Source organism: Artibeus jamaicensis, unplaced genomic scaffold (assembly GCF_021234435.1).
Source record: "Artibeus jamaicensis isolate MK-2021 breed Jamaican fruit bat unplaced genomic scaffold, CSHL_Jam_final scaffold_833, whole genome shotgun sequence".
NCBI classification, from domain to species: Eukaryota; Metazoa; Chordata; class Mammalia; order Chiroptera; family Phyllostomidae; genus Artibeus; species Artibeus jamaicensis.
This window is the reverse complement of record NW_026522056.1, coordinates 13502151-13524386: the sequence shown is the minus strand read 5'-3', so window position 1 is coordinate 13524386 and position 22236 is coordinate 13502151. Positions and strand designations below refer to the sequence as shown.

Sequence of the window (22236 nt, the reverse complement as noted above, 5' to 3'; positions counted from 1 at the left end):
TGATATACATCAGGACTTTTTCATTAAATATAGGCCTGATATGTGGAGTTTTGCAGAATATTTCTTGTTTAAACATACCCATATGTATCATCTACAATTTCCAGTTTCAGTTTCTACAGAAACTGTAAAATGTCAAACATTTTACAAATGGAGTGAAAGCTTAAGACACTTGAAGCAATTTTAATAGAGTCCTAAGATTATTCCTCCAAACTGTTACCGTTATTTGAACTAGAATCAGACAGAACTTTATTTTTTTAGAGAAAATTTGCTAAGTCTTTCCACATCACATGTTCAACTTAAAATTCAGGGAAATGGTGGGGTTTTTTTTAGTGGTTATGTATCATTTGATGATAGTGGTTATGATTTGATTTACATTTAGTTAAATTAATTAGCATAAAAAGTATGGCTGGTATGAACATTTACTATGGGACCAAATATTGCTGCACTGAATGAGCATGCAAGTCCACTGTTGAGTGCAGAGGTGCGTGGCTGTATTAGGGAGTAGTCCACCAGCCGTAAGTGTATAGTGGGCACTAGGCAATGAGGAACAAATTTAATCCAGTGTGTAAGTGAGAAATAAAACATGTCCTTGAAGTGAAGTCAGTTTAGAAAGTTTCTACTCATTAAAAGCATTAACATATTGTCTCTATAGTTAATGTAGTTGAAGTTAAATGAACTTTTCTTCATTTTTTAAGGGTTTCTATACTATTGAAGGATATTTCAGAAAATCTATGTTCCCTGAGAAAGGCGATACTTGGTTCTGCAGAGACTGACCTGAGGCCCAGCAGTAATTTTAACTTGCTGCCTTTGGAAGGCCCAGCTGCTAGTGGAGTGCAACAAAAACAAATTAGAGAAGATAAAGTTTTTCCTGAAAAAGAGGAGACATGGGACCCAGCATTTGATAATTTATTTATGCACGATGAAGAAATTATGCTTGGAAATGAAGTGAAACAAGAAGACGGCTTTGAAGATGGGCTGGAAGACAATAAGTTGAAAGAGGATACAGAAGGAATGTGTTTGATGTCATTGGGTGTTACAGAATATGAACTCCAAGTTTTGGAACAGCAGGCTCAAGAAAAACATCTTAGTGATGTTACGTGCAACTCTGAGGTACTAAGTAAAGAGGAAACAGTTATCGTTCAGCCATAGGGCCTGGCTAGTTTTTTACATAAAGGGGCACATAGTAAATATTGTAGGCCTTGCAGACCGCACAGTCTCTGTTGTAACTACTGAATGCCGCCAGTTTAGTGTGAAAGCAGATATAGACAAATATAAACAAATCAGCTTCTCTGTGTGTCAGGAAAACTTGATAGAAACAAAAAGTGGGCTGGATTTGGCTTGTGAGCCATCATATATTGCTACTCCCAACTTACTATAATAAGCGGCATCTTCAGTTTCATGTGGACACATTTTATAGTGTCAATTTACATTTATTGTAATTTACTGTTTTTGCATTACTCCTGCCTTTTATCTAATAAATATTTTTACCTTCTTTTTTGGATTCCCTACATATCTACTAGTATTTATTCTCCCAAACTTTGCGGAGTAGTTTGATTTTCTCATACAGAGGTTCTTTATTTGCTATAGTGAGAGGGCTTATATAAACTGTTGCTTTTGCTTGACACTAACCTTGCTGTCATCGGGAGAGTTGGTAATCTATGTTTTTTTCATGATAGATTGTTATTAAACATTCTATATTCCCTCTCAACTTCATGTTTAGATTTTTAGTTATTACATTTTGATTAGATTAGTTTAATTTGTGAGATTTTGTTTTTCTCCTGGCTAAGTTAAGCGTATTTTTAAAAATAATTAAGTTGTGTTAGAGGAATCATATTTCTTTTATTGTAAAGACAGATAATAAAAAGAGACATCATATAGTCTTATAGTTTTATCTCATTCATTTTTCATTAGTTAAAAAAATTACCTATGATTTTTTAAATCTCAGTAGAGATTTAAAATCTCTACTCACTCGGTAGAGTTTTATACATTTTTTTATAAACCTATTCTAAGCTTTTAGAAATTTGATCTAAAAGTAATTTAATAGGGTTATGTCCCCCTCAGTTTTCTAATGGCAAAGTCTCAGTACTTGAAGAATTCTCTTTATTTTGGCCAATAATTAGCAATCACTTCTATCAATATGTGAATGCATTTTATTTTAAAATTGTTTTCAAATTATTCTCATACCAGTGGTTTATAAAACAAATTCCCTTTTTAGGAAATATCTTTTGCTAACATCTGTGTGACCTTTTAATTTGTTTTATTTAATTTATTTTTATTGTATTTTTTTCCCTTACCATTTATCCCTGCTGTACCCTCTTCCATCTACACCCACCCTCCCTGCACCCCTTCCCTTCAATCACCACCTTGTTGGCCATGAGTTTGGTCTCTCATTTCTTCTGTTTTGTTCCATCCCTCCGCCCCCTCCAATGCCCCGCCCCCTCCAATGCCCCGCCCCCTCCAATGCCCTGCTCCCCGCAGCTGTCCCTAGGTATGAGTCTGTGTCTGTTTTGCTTGTTAGTTGAGTTTGTTCATTGAGTTAAATTATATGGTATTTGTCTTTCTCTGACTGGCTTATTTTACTCAGCTTAATGTTCTCCAGCCCCATCCATACTGTTGCAAAGGGTAAAATTTTCTGCCCTTTGATTTCTTAGAAATCTCCTATCATGTCTGCACTTTAAAATGATGTTTCATATGATGACACAGAATTATGATCAGGATTTCATGATCTGACTGACATTTACCCTAATTATTCTTACTTTTATTATGTAATAATTATTAGCATTTTTTCTTCATCCATGAAAGACCTCATTTAAAAAGTAAAAGTTTTTTTTCTCTTTGTATAAATCTAATTAAAAAAATTTTTTTAAAGCTTAATATTTTCAGGTTAATTAAGGCTATACTTTTTTTCCTACTTACAATTTAGAAGGTAGACATTTTGGGGTGGTCTTTCTTTTATATTTCTTTGTGCCGTTTCCTATGTTTTGGGGCACTTGCTTCCTGGGGACTGCCAGATTTTTGTAAAAGTTCCTCGTACCTAAGTGTCAGCAATAGCTAAAATGGATAATTTACTGACACTCTTTTTCAAACATATGTAGGTGCTGTTGTAAAATATTGATTATTTAAAGATATTTTTATAATCATAGTGCTTTTTGGATCTTTTTAAAATAAGTGGGTAGATAAGAACAACTATTGTCCCTGGGTTTGTAGAGAATTTTTCAATCTTGCAAAGAAATTCTTATACTCAAAAAGTTTGGGAAACACAGTTTGGCGCTGTTTAGTTGAACTTGGTATTTTGTATTCTCATTTAGAGTGTAGGCTTTATTTCAAGTCTGTTTATCTATCTTTTTCATCTTTCTAATTGTATATTTTTCTTTCTCTTATTATTTGTGTCTTTGTTTCTATGTTTACTCCTTCTTTCTTCCCCCTACTACCCTCTTTCCCTTCTTTCTCTCTTATTATCATATAAACATATAAAATATGTGTTACAAATTTTTCTGTTTTGTAGAAAAGAGGGTATGGGGTCAATTATACTGGAAATTAATGTTTGACATTCTTTTATTTATCTTCCAAGGATAATGAAGAAGATACGTCTTATATAATTGAAAGTGATGAAGATTTAGAAATGGAGATGCTTAAGGTATATTTAACATTATGGAAGATTACTTCCAGTTCTTTCCAAAGGTCATTTAATTAAGTAAAACATTACCTAATTCTGCACTGGACTCACCACAGTGAGATTGCTATCAATTATGTAACCCTAGACTTTGTTTTCCAGTTCATCATTCTTTATATTTTTATATGGTCTATGAATAATGTTTTAGTAGTAGTGTACTAATTTTTACAAACTAGAGAACATACTAATATGTTTTCTGTGTTCCCTTTTAGATCCCTTTCTTTTAATCTTTTGATCTTTTCGTGGAGTGAGGGTTGTGATTCAGCTCTCCATTGTTGAAATAGGTTTCCCTTTCTTCCCATTCATGTGTCTCGCTTTTTATTTGGAAGTTCTCTTTTTTTTTTCATATTCAGTTTTCTTTTTTCTTTCTTTGGTTTTATATACTATGAATTTTTTATATTTATTATATATAACTTTCTAATGTTTTAAATGTTTGCATTTTCTCCTGTTAGCAAATGAAATTATTTTCTTTATAATTTATGTATTTTCTCTATCTTAACCCAACCTCCAGTTTCTTTGTGAGGTCCTATGAACCAAGGATGGGCAGTAAGAATGAAAAGTCTAAATTAATTAGCCAAATGAAGTGAAAATGCATATGTAGAAGTTCACAATTATGCATACTTTTTATTCCTAATTTTTTTAGGTGGATAAGATTCTTTTTAATGAAAAGAGACTAGGCTTCTGATTCTTTAGTTTTGAGACAGAGTAGTGGTAGTGATTAGGAGTGTGGATTCTGAATTTACAGATACATTCTAATCCCGGCTTCTCCATTTGTAGCTGTGTGACTTGGAGCATGTTTCTTAGCCTCTTCGATACTCAGTTAACAATTGTAATCATTACTTAAGGTGTCCTTTTGAAATGCTTAGAAGAGCCTGGCATTTTGTAAGTGTTTAATAAAGATTAGCGAACAGTAATAATAGTAAGTGAATGCTAAATTATATTCCTTTATTGGTTAACCATTTCTCTGAGGACTGCTATTTAGGTAGTGCGTTTATAGTACACCTGTGGACTTCTGCAAACATGCTATGTATCGCACCTCTTAGGAGGCGACCTGGATGCCCATACAAGAGAACTTGATTTTCAAAATGCTTTCTGAAGTACATTTTTAACTTGAATAAATAATCAGAAACAGAACTTTTATTTTCCTTTTCCAGATCTGAAATGAATACATTTAAAAAAAATATTTAAAGTCAAATTTATTAAATGGAAGTTTTCATAAAAAAGAAAAGTAGAAACTGTGGTTTAATATTTCTTTCTGTCACTTCTCAGTAAAAAATTTTACAAATGATACAATTTTGGAATAACCTAAGGTTCTTTAAATAGCTAATCTTCAGTCAAGGAAGAAAATCAGATATTGTCAGAAAAAAATAAAAGCAAAAAACTTTATTTCCCATTTGTAATATTTCTTAAATTATTTGAATCTTTTTGTTGTTGTTTTAACAATTTCCAAAACACATTTATTGTTTTCTTATAATTTAAACCATATGCTTTCTTTAAAAGACAGTGGCTGATGTGTGATATAGAGAAACTCGTTGCAAAAATAACATTAAAATCGGCGTCTGCCACTTGGGAATGGAAAACATGGAAGTATGATACAGAAATAATGTTTTAAATGATCTAAACTCAAACTTTATGGTAACTCTCCCTCGAGACATTTCATTGTATGCTCTTAATGACCCCTGCGTATGCCAAAATGTTCCAGCTTTGGCCTTGTGCCTTAGAAACCATTTTTGAGCACGTATTTAAACTGGAGCACACATGTTCTTTTGTGGTTTTGCTTGCTCATCTGTCAGATTTGAACAAAATTGTAGGCTCTGTTAATGATACTCTTTTTATGTTTGGTGAAAAAGATACGACACTGTCAATGGTTTTGCTTTTAAAATTATTTTTAAACTTTCAGTCTTTAGAAAACCTAAGCAGGGCCAGAGTCGATCCAATTTATTCAAAATGCACAGAAGTGGAAAAAAATCTGAATGATTCTGTTAAAGAAGATGAAGATGAGGATGAAGCTGATGAAGATGAGAATGAAGCTATTGAAGAGGAAGAAGAAGAAAATGAAAGTAAGCACTGTACTGTGTTTGAAATGACCCTCCTCTGATACCTACCACTGACTTTAAATTTAGGGTTCAGTTTTTGAACATTTTAGAGGTCAAGGTCCCTTAGTTTTTTGGTCATCATAAAGCACTATCGTATTATTTGTAAAAGTAGAATAATAAAAGTTCTGTGTTGTTTGGTGAGTGTGGTGACGTGAAACTTTTCATCCTGAATTTTATGTTTTGTTTGTCAAGATTATAAAATCATTAGTAAAGAATCATTAATTACTGATATTAAACATTATTATAAATAGCATAGATATATAATGTCTATTTTGCAGGAGCTTATTCAGATAAGTGGCACAATGTAAAATAGCAAAAATAGACTGATTTTCATACTGTATGCTAACTATATAGTAAAGAATCCACTAAGTGAACCTCCTGTTATTTAAATGTAAATAATAGAATAGAATATTGTAGCAAACTATGGGGTCTTTTCATGAAGTAGAACTCTCTCTAGAGCTAAGTTTCATCAATGTCATAAAGTGAAAATCTAAACTATATTTTGTAGGTGAGGGGTATATGAAGATGTTAAAAAAGTGTTTCCCTACTTGTTTTCTTGTATTAAGTACACATATGACATCTCCAATTTAGTTTTCTGTATAGAATTGTTAAAGCCAAGAACTATAATGATGAATTTTTATTTGTTTAGAGATGAATTATGTTGATTCTTTGCGTTGCTCTTTCTTGGCCACTTGTGAACCCTGCAACCTGAGTAGAAAATGCAAATCAGCTGAGTAAATTTAACATATCTTCCTTGTGCTATGCAGTTAGATTTTGGTGAAAGATTTGATGGAGTTATAAGTAAGAGAAAGAGTTTATGGATTTCATTGGCGATTGTAATGTAATTCTGATTATACCATTAGTTGAAGGTTGGGTATCTTATAAAATTTGCATTGGTATATTACTCGCCATGGTTGAGTCTAATGTTCAGTTTTAGAAATGTAGCAAATACCAAAACATCATTTTTTTACAGTGCTGGCAAAGTGTGAACCACAACAAAGTTCTGATCCTTGGAATTAGGTAATTACCAAAGTGTTTAGTTGGAGTCAAGACTGGTAGCGAGAGGCCTATATTGGTTGGGTTTAAAAGTCAGAAAATAGTAGTAACCTTTGGTATCTACCACTCTATTCTTTATAAGAAGCCAATGAAATAAAACTTTTATTCCCTCGCACTACATATACTTCTATTTTAACATAAGTACCCATTTTATTTTATTTTAAGATCATTCAATACCAGGACCAAATGCAGAGCAAATTATTTGCCTCAAGTCTTACTTTGGCCATTCCAGGTTTAAGCCGTGAGTATATTCTCAGTTAGTTAAATTGCATATTATTCTTTTCTTCACAAGGCAAAATGAGCAAATAATTCATCCACTTAACAGAAATAACACAATTTCACTATAGTTTATGTATGTGACATTGTATTTCCTGTGTCTACAAAGTTAGTTTGAAGTAATATTCACATAAAACTCATGCTTGCAAATTATTTTTATTTATTTATTTTTTAAAGATTTTATTTACTTATCTTTAGAGGGGAAGGGAAGGAGAGAGGGAGAAAAATACCAATGTATGGTTGCCTCTTGTGCGTTTCCTGCTGGGAAATGGCCTGGGACCCAGGCATGTGCCCTGACTGGGAATTGAACCCCAGTTGTTTGATTCACAGGCCTGTGTGCAATCCACTGAGCTACACCAGCCAGGGCTGCAAATTATTTTTATAACAAGGAAAAATGGTTTTTCTTACCATAGAGAGTTCTGATAGAAACTCCTTTAATACATTAGTAAATGAATCTTAATTTAATGCTGACTTATTTTTCATTAAATAAGTATCTGTGTGCCTGTTCTATAAAGCTTATTGTTCAAGCATGCTGATATAAGAGAAATTCATAAAATAGTTTGAAGAACAGTCATAATAGTATAATTTTTAATGTAATTCAAATATATTTACATCTAAGTAGTTACATTTACAAGTGTTAATATGAGATGAGGAACAAAATACATTTGAATAAAACTAATAAGAATGTGGATATCTAGATTGGATTTTTTTTTGTCTTCTGGGAACTTCAACTTGAATCCATGGAGGCATTTATTTCTTCTCTCCCTTTGATCTTGAAATAAAAAAAAATTAACTTTGTCCTACATACAGCAAAGTGCACATAAATGTACAGATCAGTGAATTTTCCCAAATGAGGTCTCCCGTGTAACCAGCATTTGGATAAGAAAGCATAGGTTGTTATCAGCATAACTTTCCAATTGGTTTTTCCTGCAGTGTTTTATTAAACAAATGTTTGGAGATAAACAGTGAAGTTGAAAGAATTTTTACTACGAATACCTGTATATTCAACATTTTGCTATATACAATAACACATTCATCGATCATCCCTCTACCTATTCCTTAGTCCATTTTTTAAAAATAAATTTTATTTATATTTTAGAGAGAGGGGAAGGGAAGGAAAAAGAGGGGGAGAGAAACATCAATGTGTGGCTGCCACCCATGTGCCCTCAACTGGGGACCTGGCCTGGGAGACCCAGGCATGTGGCCTGACTGGGAACCAAATCAGCAACCCCTTGGTTCACAGGCCCACACTCAGTCCACTGAACCACACCAGCCAGGGCTCAGTCCAGTTTTTAAAAGGCATCACAAGATAAATTATGGACATCATTATACTTCTTCATAAATACTTTGGCATATAAATAATTAACTATAGTAAAATATTTATTTATTTATTGGTGTAAAATTTACATGCAAGGAAATGGTCAGACCTTAAGTGTATGTACATGTGCAAATCTTAAGTACACATGCGTACATCCATGTAACCTAAATTTAGAGTTCCTAGGGTTCGTACATTTTTATATTGAAGCTCAGGAATGTAGAAGAATTTCTGTTAGAGAAAGTAGAAAAATTAAATGGCTTTCAATTGGTCCCCTGGGTTTCTTGTTAGTAAAAAAACCAGCCTTTTGTGTTTTCATTTTCTAGGGTTCAGTGGAAAGTGATTTATTCTGTACTGAAAGAACGAAGAGATAATGTTGTTGTCATGGCAACTGGTAAGTTGTACTTAAGCAAATAACGTAATCTTAAAAAAAACTTAAAGGGTTTTAAATGCCTGATCTTTCATTAAACTCGCAGAATACAAATACAGTAGTTCCCTCTTTTCCACAGTTTCACTTTCTGTGGTTTCAGTTACCCATTGTCAACCATGGTCCGAAATATTACATGGAAAATTGCAGAAATAAACAATTCATAGGTTTTACAGTGCTCACCATTCTGAGTAGTGAGATGACATCTTCTCAGCCCCATTCTGTCCTGTCCAGGACGTGCATCCTCCGTCCCTTTGTCCTGTGCATCCATGCTGTAGATGCTCCCCCACCCGTTAGTCACTTAGTAGCTGTCTCTGTTACCAGAACTGCTGTTACAGTGTCGCAGAGCTTGTGTTCAAGTCACCCTTATCCTACTTAATAATGGCCCCAAGGTGCAAGAATAATGTTGCTGGCACTTTGGATATGCCAGAGAGAAGCTGCAAAGTGCTTCCTTTAAGTGAACAGGTGTGTACGTTACAGTAAGATATTTTGAGAGACAGACTGTGTTGCATAACTTTAATGACAGTATATTGTTATAATTGTTCTACTTCATTATTAGTTATTGTTGATCTCTTACTGTGCCTAATTTATAAATTAAACTTTATCATAGGTTTTCTATGTATCAGGTTTGGTATTATCCTTGGTATCAGGCATCCATTGGTGGTCTTGGAACATATCCCCTGTGGGTACCAGGGACAGCTATACAAATACAAATGGGGTAAAATACAGAAGAGAGGGAACTGAAAGTAGATGCTTAAATTTATGCATGAATTAGCTCTTACTAAGATATAAAGTTTATTTGTTTTTTTTTATAATGGCTTTAGTAGTGCTTAGTTTCTTTAACTTTATTCAAAATAATTTTGTTAGATTGTATTGTGACAGCTGTCATATCAGTGTGCATTAAAAAAAGGCTTATCAGGTTCTGGCCAAGATGGAGGGAGGGGTAGGTAGGTACACTTTCCCCCTTGCACAAACAAAAGAAAGAACCAATTTAAAACCAAAACCAACCAGAACTGCCAGAAAATTGAACTGCACAGAAGTCCGACAACCAAAGAGTTAAAGAAGAAACATTCATCCAGACTGGTGTGCCAAGACAAAGAAATATGGCCGAAATATGGTCCAGTGTTTTGTACAGAGTTCAAAACACTGGTAACCAGGATGCTCACAGAAATGATTGAGTATGGTCACAAAATAGAGGAGGAAGTGAAGGCTATACAAAGTGAAATAAAGAAAAATTCACAGGGAACCATTAGTGAAGGGAAAGAAACTGGGAGTCAAGTCAACGATTGGGAACAAAAGGAAGAAATTAAACATTCAACCAGAACAGAATGAAGAAACAAGAATTCAAAAAATGAGAGGCTGAGGAACCTCTGGGACAACTTTAAACATTCCAACATCTGAATCATAGGGGTAGCGGGAGGAGAACAGGAAGAGCAAGAAATTGAAAACTTATTTGAAAAAATAATGAAGGAAAACTTCCTTAGTATGGCAAAGGAAATAGGCATGCAAGTCCAGGAAGCTCAGAGAGTTCCATTCCAAAGAAGTTGGACCCAAAGAGGAACATGCCAAGACACATAATTATATTACCCAAGATTAAAGATAAGGAGAGAATCTTAAAATTTAGCAGCAACAGAAAATAAGATAGTTACTTACAAAGGAGTTCCCATAAGACTATCAACTGATTTCTCAAAAAGAAACCTTACAGGTAAGGAGGAAAGAAGTATTTAAAGTCATGAAAGCCAAGAACCTATGTCCAAGATTACTCTACTCAGCAAAGCTGTCATTTAGAATGGAAGGACAGGTAAAGTGCTTCTCAGATGAGGTCAAGTTAAAGGAGTTCATCATCACCAAGCCCTTGTTATATGAAATGTCAAAAGGACATATCTAAGAAAAAGATCAAAACTATGAACAGTAAAATGACAACAAACTCACAACTATCAACAACTGAACTTAAAAATACAAAAAGAAAAACAAACTAAGCAAACGGCTAGAACAGGAACAGAACCATAGAAATGGAAATCACATGGAAGGTTATCATTGGGGAGGTAGAGGGGAGAGAATGGGGAAAAAGGCATAGGGAGTAAGAAGCATAATTGGTAGGTACAAAATAGAAAGGGGAATGTTAAGAATAGTATGGGAAATGGAGAAGCCAGAGAACTTATGCGTATGACCCATGGATGTGAACTAGGGGGAATGCTGGAGTGAAGGGGGGTACTGGGGAGAGGGGCGTAAAGGATAGAAAAGAGAATGGGGCAACTGTAGTAGCATAATCAATAAAATATATTTAAAAATAAAGTGAAGAAAAAAATTGGTGAATTTTTGTGTAGCCATTTTAATATTGAAGAGGGAAGAAAATATACAACATTTTTGGCATATTATCTTTACTACTTCAAGAAAGGTAAAAATGTAACTGCAACACACAAAACAGATTTTTGCAGTGTATGGAGAAAGTTCTGTGACTGATCAAATTCGTTGAAAGCGGTTTGCAAAGTTTTGTACTAGAAATTTATCGCTGGACAGTACTCCATGGTTGGGTAGACAAGTTGAAATTGATAATGATCACATTGAGACTTTAACTGAGAATGATCAGTGTTATACCATGTAGAAGGCCAACATACTCAAAATACCCAAATCTTTAAATTTATTGGTGAAAACAAAACAAAGCATCTTTTACAGAAAAAACCATATGAACTGTTTGGCCAATGCAATAGCATCATAGTAAGTGATCATCTCATTCAAATGCATTGTAAGAAGAAATCAAAATACTGAGGCTTTGTTTTTATTTCAATGAGCGTTCGTTTTATTTCAAGGCTATGGGAAGAGTCTGTGCTTCCAGTACCCGCCGGTTTATGTAGGCGGGATTGGCATCGTCATCTCTCCTCTGATTTCCTTGATGGAGGACCAAGTACTCCAGCTCGGGTGAGTAATATTTTCATTGCCACCTTATCACCTTTTTCTTTCTTTCTGTGAAGGAAACACCTGATCTGTCATGTATTTTAAAATCGAGTTCCCAGTAACACATTTATGTAAGTGTTACTTTATCTTTATAAGCAATAAATGACATGTTAGGGGAAGAAACCTTTCTCAGGTTCTCTGTAATTCAAGGGTACCAGGTGGTCACAATAAACATTTTTTTAAAAAGTAAACGACTGCCAGTTTAAATTGCATTTCTTAAAATTCTGTTCTCTTTCAGTTATCCTTGCCCTTTAGCTTGGTACAAAGTGTATTCATAGAAGCCTATATTTTAGTTATGAAAAAGTTTTAAGCATCTTTCAGTTTGCAGTCTTTTTGAAAAAACCCACCTTAGCAACCTACCTTCTAATATGGCCCTTGAAGGAATTTGTGTAATGAATTAGTGAGTTACAAAAAGAATGAGGATTGCAGAGGGGGATGTAATTTTTAAAGAATTATATTTATTGCTTCTCACTTAAGAATGAAGTTGATATTTGTAAAGTGTATATGCTTCAGGATGTGTGTTTTTTTTCTTGTAGAATGTCCAACATTTCAGCTTGTTTTCTGGGATCAGCACAGTCAAAACATATTCTAGAGGATGTAAAATCGTGAGTAATTTACATGCTTTCTGATCATATAGTCAGGTTTCTATGATGTGTGAGTGAATTTTATACACAAAAAGTTCTACTTAATGCATGAACGAAATGCCTATGATTTTAAACTGTACTTTGTTTTTATAGCATTTACAGAACTATGAATTTTAAAACCTTTCAATCTGAAAGAAATCTGTTATTTCCAGTTCTCAACTGTAATGCTAACATTGTAATCACAAGATTGTAAAATTTTGGTTTTGGAAGAGAACTTGGATAGCATCTGGTTTTGTTCCATTTTACAGATGAACAAACTGAGGTTCAAAGTAATTTGCCCCAAATTACTCGATGAAATTAATGGCTGAGCAGAGACTAGATTCTAGATCTCTTGCCCCACTAATCTCATTATGACATAATTCCTTACAAGAGTAAAATTGTCAGACACACACAAAAATATGTATATTAATAACATATGTGTATATTAACTCACAAATAAGCACACATGTACTTACCAAATATTGATAAATGCGTTTAAAATGTAGCTCAAACCCTTATCAAGATATATAATATTATTGTCACTCCAAAAGTTCTTTTATGTTTTCCCCCAGTTTATTCTGTTGTCCTTTATCCTAAAGCAAACCATGTTTTTGTTTTGCTTGTTCTAGAACTTCATGTAATAGTGATGTACAGTATGAACCCTTTTGTGTAAAACTTCTTTCCTTCAGCATAATGTCTTGAGAATTCTCCATGTTGCGTGCATCTGTACTTTATTTTTAATACTAAAGTGGCATTTTATTGTATGAAAATACCACAGTTTCTTTTAATTTCCTCATTGATAGATGCCTAAGTTATTCTTAGTTGTGGGCTCTTACTAACAAAGCTGCTATGTATATTCTTTTAAAATATTCTTTTGAACATGTTTTCTCTTTCCTAAACATTTTAAATCACCTTTATTGATGTATAATTGACACACAAATTTTTCATACATAAAATGTATAATTCGCTAAGTTTTGGTATATAAACACTTACCAAAACATCACTACAGTCCAGATAATGAACATATTTATTATCCCTGAGGTTTATTTATACCTTTTGTAGTTTATTCCTTCCACCTTTCCCTACCTCTTCACCCCACTCACCAGGTCACTACTTACCTGTTTTGCAACTGTAGATTAATTTATGTTTTCTAAAGTTACATATAAACAGAATCAGTCATACAATAGGTGCTCCTCTTTGGTTCATATCACAAAGCCTGGTTATTTCGAGTTTCATCGTGTTGTTACATGTGTCAATAGTTCATTCCTTTTTTATTGCTGAATAGACTAGATTCCACCTGTGGATGTATCACAATTGCTTATCTACTCATCTGCTGACAGGCGTTTGGGTTGTTTTCGGTTCTGGGCTGTCCATGGAAAGCTGCTCTGAGCAGCTGCTGTGCGTGGGACTTTGGGTATCGTGGGCTCTGATTCCATTGCTATAAACCAAGGAGCGGAGTGACAGTGTCATGTGGTAGATAAATATTGAAGTTTTATTTTCTAATTGAGGTAAATTTACATAACTTAGAATTTATTATTTTAACCATTTTTAAAGGGTACAGTTCCTTGGCTTTTAGTACATTTAGAACGTTGTGCAACTGTCATTACTAATTCCAGAACATGTTCATCAACCCCCCAAACCTCTATGTCCATTAAGCAGCCAGTCCCCATTGCTCCCTCCCTCACCCCCGTTTAACAGCTAATCTGGTTTCTGTCTCTATATTTGCCTCTTCTGGACATTTCAAATAAATGGACTTACATAGTACGTGGCTTTTTGTGTCTGGCTTCTTTCACTTAGCACAATATTATCAGTACTTCATTTCTTTTTATGGATGAATAATTCTATCTAATAGACATACCATATTTTATTTATCCATTCATCAATGATGTACATTTAGGTCGTTTCCACTTTTTGGCTGTTATGACTGTAATGGTACTTTGAATGTTTATGTACAAGTTTTTAAATGGACATACGTTTTCAGTGGTTTTGTGTATAAGCCTAGAGAGGAATTGCTGGACCATACTGTAATTCTATGTTACTTTTTGTGAAACTGCCCGATTTTTTAGAGTAGTTTCTTTTTTTTTAAATCTATAATCTCTATGTGTTATACTCATTATTTTCTCTGAGGAGATAAATATTCTTAGCTTTTTTAGTCACAAAATAGAAGATTGCTTTGCAACTCCCTTTTTTACACATTTCTGGTCTTTCCACTTGCTGAGACTGACTGGTTGTTTCTTAATCAGACCCCCAAATTCTAGGACAGAGACCCATCGACTTGATTTTCATACTGTGTTTAACCCTGGCCTGAGAGGATGTGGGCAGAGCGGAACGCATAGGGAGACATGCGTGCTGTGGGTTCACCGTGGGGAATGGCGTGGGCATGGCTGCAGTTCTGCAGAAGGAGGGCGGTGTGTGGGTGGGTCGCTAACACACGAAAGGTTTACTACAGGCTTGATCTTGTAACTCAGGCCCTGTCATCTGGGGGCTGGACCACTAGAAGTCAGAACCAAGCTTCTGTTGTCACCTTAATGCTGAGTTCTCCCTGACAGGCATCGCCAGTTTCTCTGTTGACATGCTGAAGTGAAATCAGAGAACAATTTATGTGGATATGAGTATGTACACATCAGTATTCATGTAGTTTTTAGTAATGAGCATAATATGTTTTTTAAAAATATGTCAGGTATAATGGTTTTAAGTTGTAATTCATCGGGTTATTGTTTTCTTTATTGTAGTACATTTCCTCTCCTGTTGCTTTTTCTGTTTTGTTTTTATAGAGGCAAATACCAGATTGTGTACTTAACTCCAGAATTCTGTTTGGGTAACTTGTACCTCCTCCAGGAACTTGAAACCATGCTTGGTAAGTGGTCCCATAGGATCCTTGTAAGAATTTACTGAATTGAGTTATCCTTTCAAGTTGAACTTATGGACGATCCTGGATTTCACTTCTGTTAAAGTTTATTTCAAACATTAATTCTTCCAGGAAATCTCTGACTCTCCAACTGGGTGTCTCTCCTGTCTTATCCCATAGAAGGAGTTTGTAATTCCTTCTGCCGTAGAAATTAGGCTCCTATGTTATAATTACCTCTTTATATGTGTTTTATATGTGTTTTCTTCTATACTATAACCTTTTTTTTTTTTGGTCAAAAATACAATTCTTATTCATTTATATTTCCCTAGTGCAGTGCCTGACACATAGTTGGCATTTAGGTGTATCGTTGCAAACTGTTCAGTCTTAGATTCATGAAATTATAATTTTCCTTTTTTTAAAATATATTTTGAATCTAAATTAAATCAAGGGTAATGGCTCTCTACCCTTGTTGTTCAAGAGAATCACCTTTCAAACTTTAGAAAATATAGCATCTTTCAACCTTGAAGATTCTGATTTAATGCCTAGGGGTGGTGCCTCAGCATCTCTAGTTTTTCAGAAGTGACCCTAATGTGTCCTCAGTGTTGGAAGACACAGGACTTTTGATTATTTGCCACCAGTAAGTATGATTAGTTTACCAAATTACAGATGAGTTAGTTTTTGCTGTAGAAAATCTAAATACAGATTTAGTCAGAAGCTGACACTGCTTTTTTTGTTCTTAAAAATTTTTGTCTGTTATTTCCTTCTTGATGGTTAGGCTCAGCTGCCCAAGAGTTTTTATCCAGGCTTCTATTGCAAATGTACATATTTCAGTTGAACCAACCAATAATATATAATCTTATTGTATCATTATGTATTAAAATAATTCCACATAGCGAAGGTTTTTTAACATTGTGGTGTCTCATTTAATGGTTACTTGCACATAACTCTAGGAAAACAGTTAACAATTTAATTAACAGTATAATGAAAACAAATTTGTATTCTTTTAGTATGTGTTAAATACTAGTAAGAGAATTAGGACAGAAATTAACATGATTAAATATATTGTCAAAGAACACATTCTTCCTGGCTGGTGTAGCTCAGTGGATTGAGTATAGGCTGTAAACAAAAGGATCGCAGGTTCAATTCCCAGTCAGGGCACATGCCTGGGTTGCGGGCCAGGTCCCTAGTGGGGGCCATGTGAGAGGCAACTGCACATTGATGTTTCTCTTCCTTCCCCTCTCTCTAAAAATAAATAAATAAAATTTTAAAAAAAGAGAACGTTCCTCAGCTGTTAAACTCCCATTTTGGAATACTATATTTTTGTCTTTAATGGAAAACAATTTGATTGTGTCCCTTATTAGGTCATATGAAATTTTTGTATTTTACTTTAAATTAAGCCTAACTACCTCAGAGACACAAATTGCTTGGTTTTATTGTAAAAGCTAGGATCTGTTTCCATAGTGGTCTGGATATGTTGTGCTCTATTTTAGTATTTTCTTTATTTCTGTGATAGAGATAATAACGTTTAAGTCTGTACTTAATGGTAGAGTTAATAATAGCTTACATCTGTACTTAGATCCTTTGACAGGTAGTTCTAATTCTCTATATTTTCTGTAGTGGATTGGATTATGAATGTCGCAAGCATTGCAGAGGAATACTCTGCATATGGCAGATGAAAATGTTCTTTTTGGTTTACTGAATGGTGAAAAAAGGAGATATATTCTTTTTGAAATATTTTTCTTTGGCTTTTGTTTGCAGGAAATTGTAAAATGCTTGTAAAAGTGAATATACTCTTTTATTTGTACAGTAGTCTGACATTTAGCTAATCAGTGTTTAGTTTTTATGATAAATGTTACATTATTTAAGTAGTATGGATTTATAACAAGCAGCAAACATAATTTGTATGGAGACTCCTTAAAACCAGACACACCTATAATTGTCTTTTAACTTTGGAAATAAGGCTTGAGTGACAAGCATGCCACAGCGAAATGGTGTAGAACCTGGTCAGACACTTGGACTTGCTCATTTAAAGTGAAAGTTGGCAAAAGCCCAAACTCATTGTGAAGGACAAAGATCAGCTTTATTCAAAGGCAGTTAGTGAAACCTGTGCTTTTAAGGAAGGTTTTAAAATAAAGGAGGAGCCACCATCTTTGTGTTAACATATTTAATTTAAAATCTGTATCATTTAGTTTCTAAAGCCAAAATAAATACATTGGTAACATTGAATTTTTCCAGCCCCTCAGTATGAACCAGAGAATGTTGCTGCTAATCACCAACTTTGCTCATATTTAGTAGGTTTCTTTTTTGCGTTCTCCTTTAGCTTTATTATAGTTGGTAATCTCAATAAATTGAAATTGCTTGTTTGCATGTCAGTCTCTTCTTTGAGAATTATTAGCTCTTCAAGGTCATGGATTGCATTTTATTAATCTTACTATTATTCCTAGAAAAGGATTGGCTCATAGTAGGCATTTAATAACAGTATAATAATAGTAATACTTTTTTATTGAGATATCTTTTATACCAGGCCCTGTCAGAGCATTTTATGTGAGAGTGATCTAATTTGATTTTCAGAGTAACTAATACATTTAGGGCTGGTATCTACTTTTACCTGTGGGAAGCAGAGACTGGGAAGCCTGAGTAACTTGCTTCAGGTAATGGAAATGCTCAGGGGCGGAGCCACATTCTGCGTCCAGGGCGAATGACTCCAGAGGACAGGAGATAGTGAGTAGTTTGTTTTTCTGAGGAATAATGATAAAAGCTGAAATCTGATAAACATGCATTTGAATAACATGTAAGTGTTTCCTTCTTTTATCCATATAATTTTAATCTATTCATTTCTCTTCTTCTCAGTAATGATTTTTTGTGTTACCTGATGTCATTTATGCTTGTATTTTCACATTTACCAAATATTGGTTTGATTCGATCCTGTATTTTTTCTGTGATACTTCTATATTCTAAGTGAAGAAGGTGATGTTGATTTAGATGAAGATATCCTTTGTTTTTGTACTTTAATTTACCTTCCCCATTTCTTTCTTTTTTTTTTATAGGCATCACACTGATTGCTGTGGATGAGGCTCACTGTATTTCCGAGTGGGGACATGACTTTAGAAATTCATTCAGGGCTTTGGGCTCCTTGAAGGCAGAATTCCCATCGGTAAGCTCTGCCAAGTTCAGTGTCTTCGACCTCATCTCTGGTATTTGTCTCCTAATTTGCCAGTTTCCAGCCACCCTGTTTTCCTTGATATTTTCAAACAAGTCAAGCATGTTGCTGTGTTCAGGCTTCGCTCCTGCTCTTCCCTACCCCTGAATACTCTCCACCCAGGCAGTTCACATGGGGTGATCCCCTCTTCTCTCTGGTCTTTGTGGAAATGCTATTTCATGAAAAATTTCAAATTAACCTCGCCTTTAACATTCATTTTGTCTGTTGTCTTTCGGTCCCCACTAGAATATCCTTTGTGGGGAGGAGTTTTTGGTGGATTGGGTTTATGAAATCTAGAACAGTACCCAGCACATAGTGGTGCTCCATAAACAGTTGGTTAAACGTGTAAATGAATGTGACGAGGAAGCTGAGAGTCAGGAAGTAACTCTCACACATGCATTGAGTAGTGGAGTTGGGCAGTAGCTACACAGTGGGACACTGCTTGTTTCTAAAGCAGATAATTTGAAATATAAAACATAGTTTCCGCCCTAAGGTAGTTGATAGTCCAGTAAAGGAGTGTAAATTCATACCTGTAAAAATAAAAGTAATAGTACCAAACAATAAATGGCACATGGAACAGTACAAATAATACAGAAAGATAAGTTCTGTTAATAGTGCATGTAATAATAGAAAAAGAGGGTCTTTGCTGGAAGTCACAAGGCTACCTTGACTGCTTTCCATTAGAATGGTTTTAGAGTAAGCTTGTGGAAACTAGGAAGATTGCTCTCTGTCATCCTTGCCTAGGCCTTTGGTTCTAGAAGGATTGTGTTAGAGAAGTTCTGATTGTTCCTTGCAGTTCTTAACCACGGTGAGTGCTGAATTAGTCTTTTGTCATGTCTGGCCTTGGACTCCCCTGGGTCCTTTTCATTTCTTGGGATGATTCATTTGAGCACAGAGTGTTTGTCAGGCAGCAGCTGAGAAAATCTTTTTCCCTAGTGTTTTCAGGAACCCTTTGTATCTTTTTATTATTTCTTTGTTTTTGTTCAGTTCCAGTTGTCCCACCTTTTTCCTCATTATGGTCCCCTGCCTCGCCCCACCCACCAGTCAGTTCCCACGCTGTTGTCCATGCCCTTGAGTTCTCTGTCCCGGTCCTTGTGATTAGCTAAGTGGTGAGAAATGCCACCCGGCAGTTGTGAGACTGGCGTTTTCTTCGCTGTCCTCAGTGTTTTTTTTCTGCCTCCCAATTGCTACTGCAGTGGGACAGCTGGTGTGAACCTGTGGTGCTTCGCACACATTGTTTCAGTAAGTTCAGAAATGGCAGAGGAATCACTACACTGTTTGGCACTCAGATTCCAGTTTGGACAGAACCGGGTAAAATGAGTCTCCATAAAAAGAGAAGCCAGGCAGAAAGTTTTATGTCATTCTCAAAATTCTATAAAATTCAAATAAGAGGAATTATGAGATTCATCAGGCATGTTGGTTCTTTTTGTTACTTTCTCCCCAGTCCTTTCACAAAGATCAGTGTCTGGTGCACACTCAATAACTAATTGGAATGAGTGAATGAATGAATAGATGAGGCCTGGTCTTACGGAGTACAGAGTGAGAGTTAGCAAGATGACCCAAACTTAGAAGCAGGTGGAAGAGTTACAATTCTCTGGATCTATAGGTTCTGCACCATTGAAGTATATGACTGCCATTCCTAAATTTATAATCCCAGATTAATTTTTATTTTATTACTTATTTTAACAAAGTTGACACTTATTATCAAGGAAACAATTTTTTTGCCAGCTTCAAGTATCGGATTTGTATGAGTTAAGAACTTGACATAGGTGGCAGTAGGTGACAGTAGGTGACAGTAGAATTCATCGTCCAGACCAGTTCACTTTTGACAATGAAAGGGTGCAAGCTCTTACTAGTGTCGTGATAACAGCAGACACTGGAGTGTCCCAGCAAAGTAGGATGCACGGTCACCTAATTCATAAGCCACCTATGTGTTGTTTTTAAGCTTCACCCTAGTTTATAAATTTTAAGTGTTGTACAGCACAACATGCTTCTAAGAGAAAAGATTCTGTTCATTTCTGAAGTGAAAGTAAATACCTATTGTTTCCTTAAGTTTCATATATTCTGTTACATTGTTCCATTTTGTATTTGTGGAAGCAACATTCTTAACTGTGACTTTCTAGAATGTTGGAAACAAAAGACTGATTTATAAAGACTGAATTTATAGTGATTTTTTCACTGTTAGCATGTCACTTGAATAGGAAGCTTCTAGTGGCAAAGGAGGAATTTTTGTTAGAAGTTATGTAGCCCTCTCTGTCTCATATGTATTTTTATCTTCACCCAAGGACATTTTTTATTGCTTTTTAGACAGAGAGGAAGGGAGAGAGAGACACATTGTTGGGAGATAGAAGCATCTATTGGTTGCCTCCTGTACGTGCCTGGAACAGGGATTGAACCTGCAAACTAGGTATGTGTGCTGACTGGGACTCACGCCTGCAACCTTTCGGTTACAGGATGACGCTCCTCCCAACCGAGCCACACTGGCCTAGGTCTGTCTCCTACTCGGATGAAAAAACTGAGGCCGGGAGAATTTAGCCCCTGCCAAAGTCAGCGGTAAACCTGGGAGTAGCGCCCGTGGAGTTTGTATAGTCCTTTACAGTTGTTGCACTAACAGTCATAGCTGAGACTTTCTGCGTGCTCACTGAGTACTATGCCTTATGTTCAGCACAGAATGGGTTTTATATCGTTTCGTCTTCACGATAACTTTATGAGATTTTGTGATTATTTATAGCCATTTTATAGAAGAGGAAACCAGAGGTTAGAGACTGAAACAAGCAGCTCAAAATCTCACATCTGGTTAGTGGCAAAGGCAGGATTTGAACTCAGACAACTGATTCTAAGCCAGAGTATTTTCACCAGTGTGCTGCTATTTTGCCTGATTTTTCTATGAACTTCAAGAGCCGTTGTGTTTCATGCATATTTCCTCATTTTCAGAAGTGCGTTACCACCCACTCATGTATGTATTACTCAGAAACAAACCAAACCCTTTTTTTACAGTTTTCTCATTCTGAAAACTTTAACTGCTGTTAAGCAGTTAAACAGCAAGTATTTTATTACTGCACTTATAATTTGTTTCCATAAAGTACTTAATTGACGAAAATGCTTTGTTGAATGTGCATGTCCTGAGAATGCTTAATATTTAAACTTCTCTTATTTTTAGCCTTATATTTGATACATGTCATATATATATACTTGATTAGAGAAACTGACTTTTTAATAAATTGACCTATTCATCTCTAAGTTGATAGGCAGGCACTCTCTAAATTCAGAGAACTGTCTGATTGTAAGCCAGAAATCAATGAAGTCAACTTGGGGGTCATCATTCTCGAATAATTTGACAAAATTTCAGGATAAAGAATGCAAAAATGCCAATAACCTTGGTCAAATTGATTTTGGTACATTTAAAATTTTTTAAAATTTATTTATTGATTTTAGAGAGAGAGAGAGAAACATTTATTTGTTGTTCTACTTGTTTATGCATTCATTGGTTGATTCTTGGATGGGTCCTGACTGGGGATTGAATCTGCAACCTTGGTGTACGGGAATGAGGCTCTAACCAACTGAGCTACCCAGACATGGTCATTTTTTGCTCCTTAAAAAAATTACTATCAGCCCTGGCTGGTGTGGCTTAGTGGATTAAGTGGGGGCATATGAAGCAAGGGGTCACTGGTTTGATTCCCAGTCAGGACACATGCCAGAGTTGTGGGCTAGGTCCCCAGTGGAGGGCGCGTGAGAAGCAACCACACATTGATGTTTCCCTCCCTTTTT

The 22236-nt window shown here is 35.1% G+C and overlaps 1 protein-coding gene across 17 annotated transcripts in view; it reads left to right on the top strand.

Annotated features, from left to right (window-relative positions):
* WRN (WRN RecQ like helicase) overlaps positions 1-22236 on the top strand; it is a 122901-nt gene that overhangs the window by 47164 nt on the left and 53501 nt on the right. For all 17 annotated transcript variants that reach the window (XM_053659875.1, XM_053659867.1, XM_053659873.1 and 14 more), the window contains 9 exons: positions 696-1110; positions 3572-3637; positions 5574-5733; positions 6991-7066; positions 8743-8810; positions 11654-11762; positions 12335-12403; positions 15196-15278; positions 18317-18423. In XM_053659875.1, the coding sequence (XP_053515850.1) occupies positions 696-1110; positions 3572-3637; positions 5574-5733; positions 6991-7066; positions 8743-8810; positions 11654-11762; positions 12335-12403; positions 15196-15278; positions 18317-18423 (1153 nt within the window). The remainder of the gene's footprint in view (positions 1-695; positions 1111-3571; positions 3638-5573; positions 5734-6990; positions 7067-8742; positions 8811-11653; positions 11763-12334; positions 12404-15195; positions 15279-18316; positions 18424-22236) is intronic.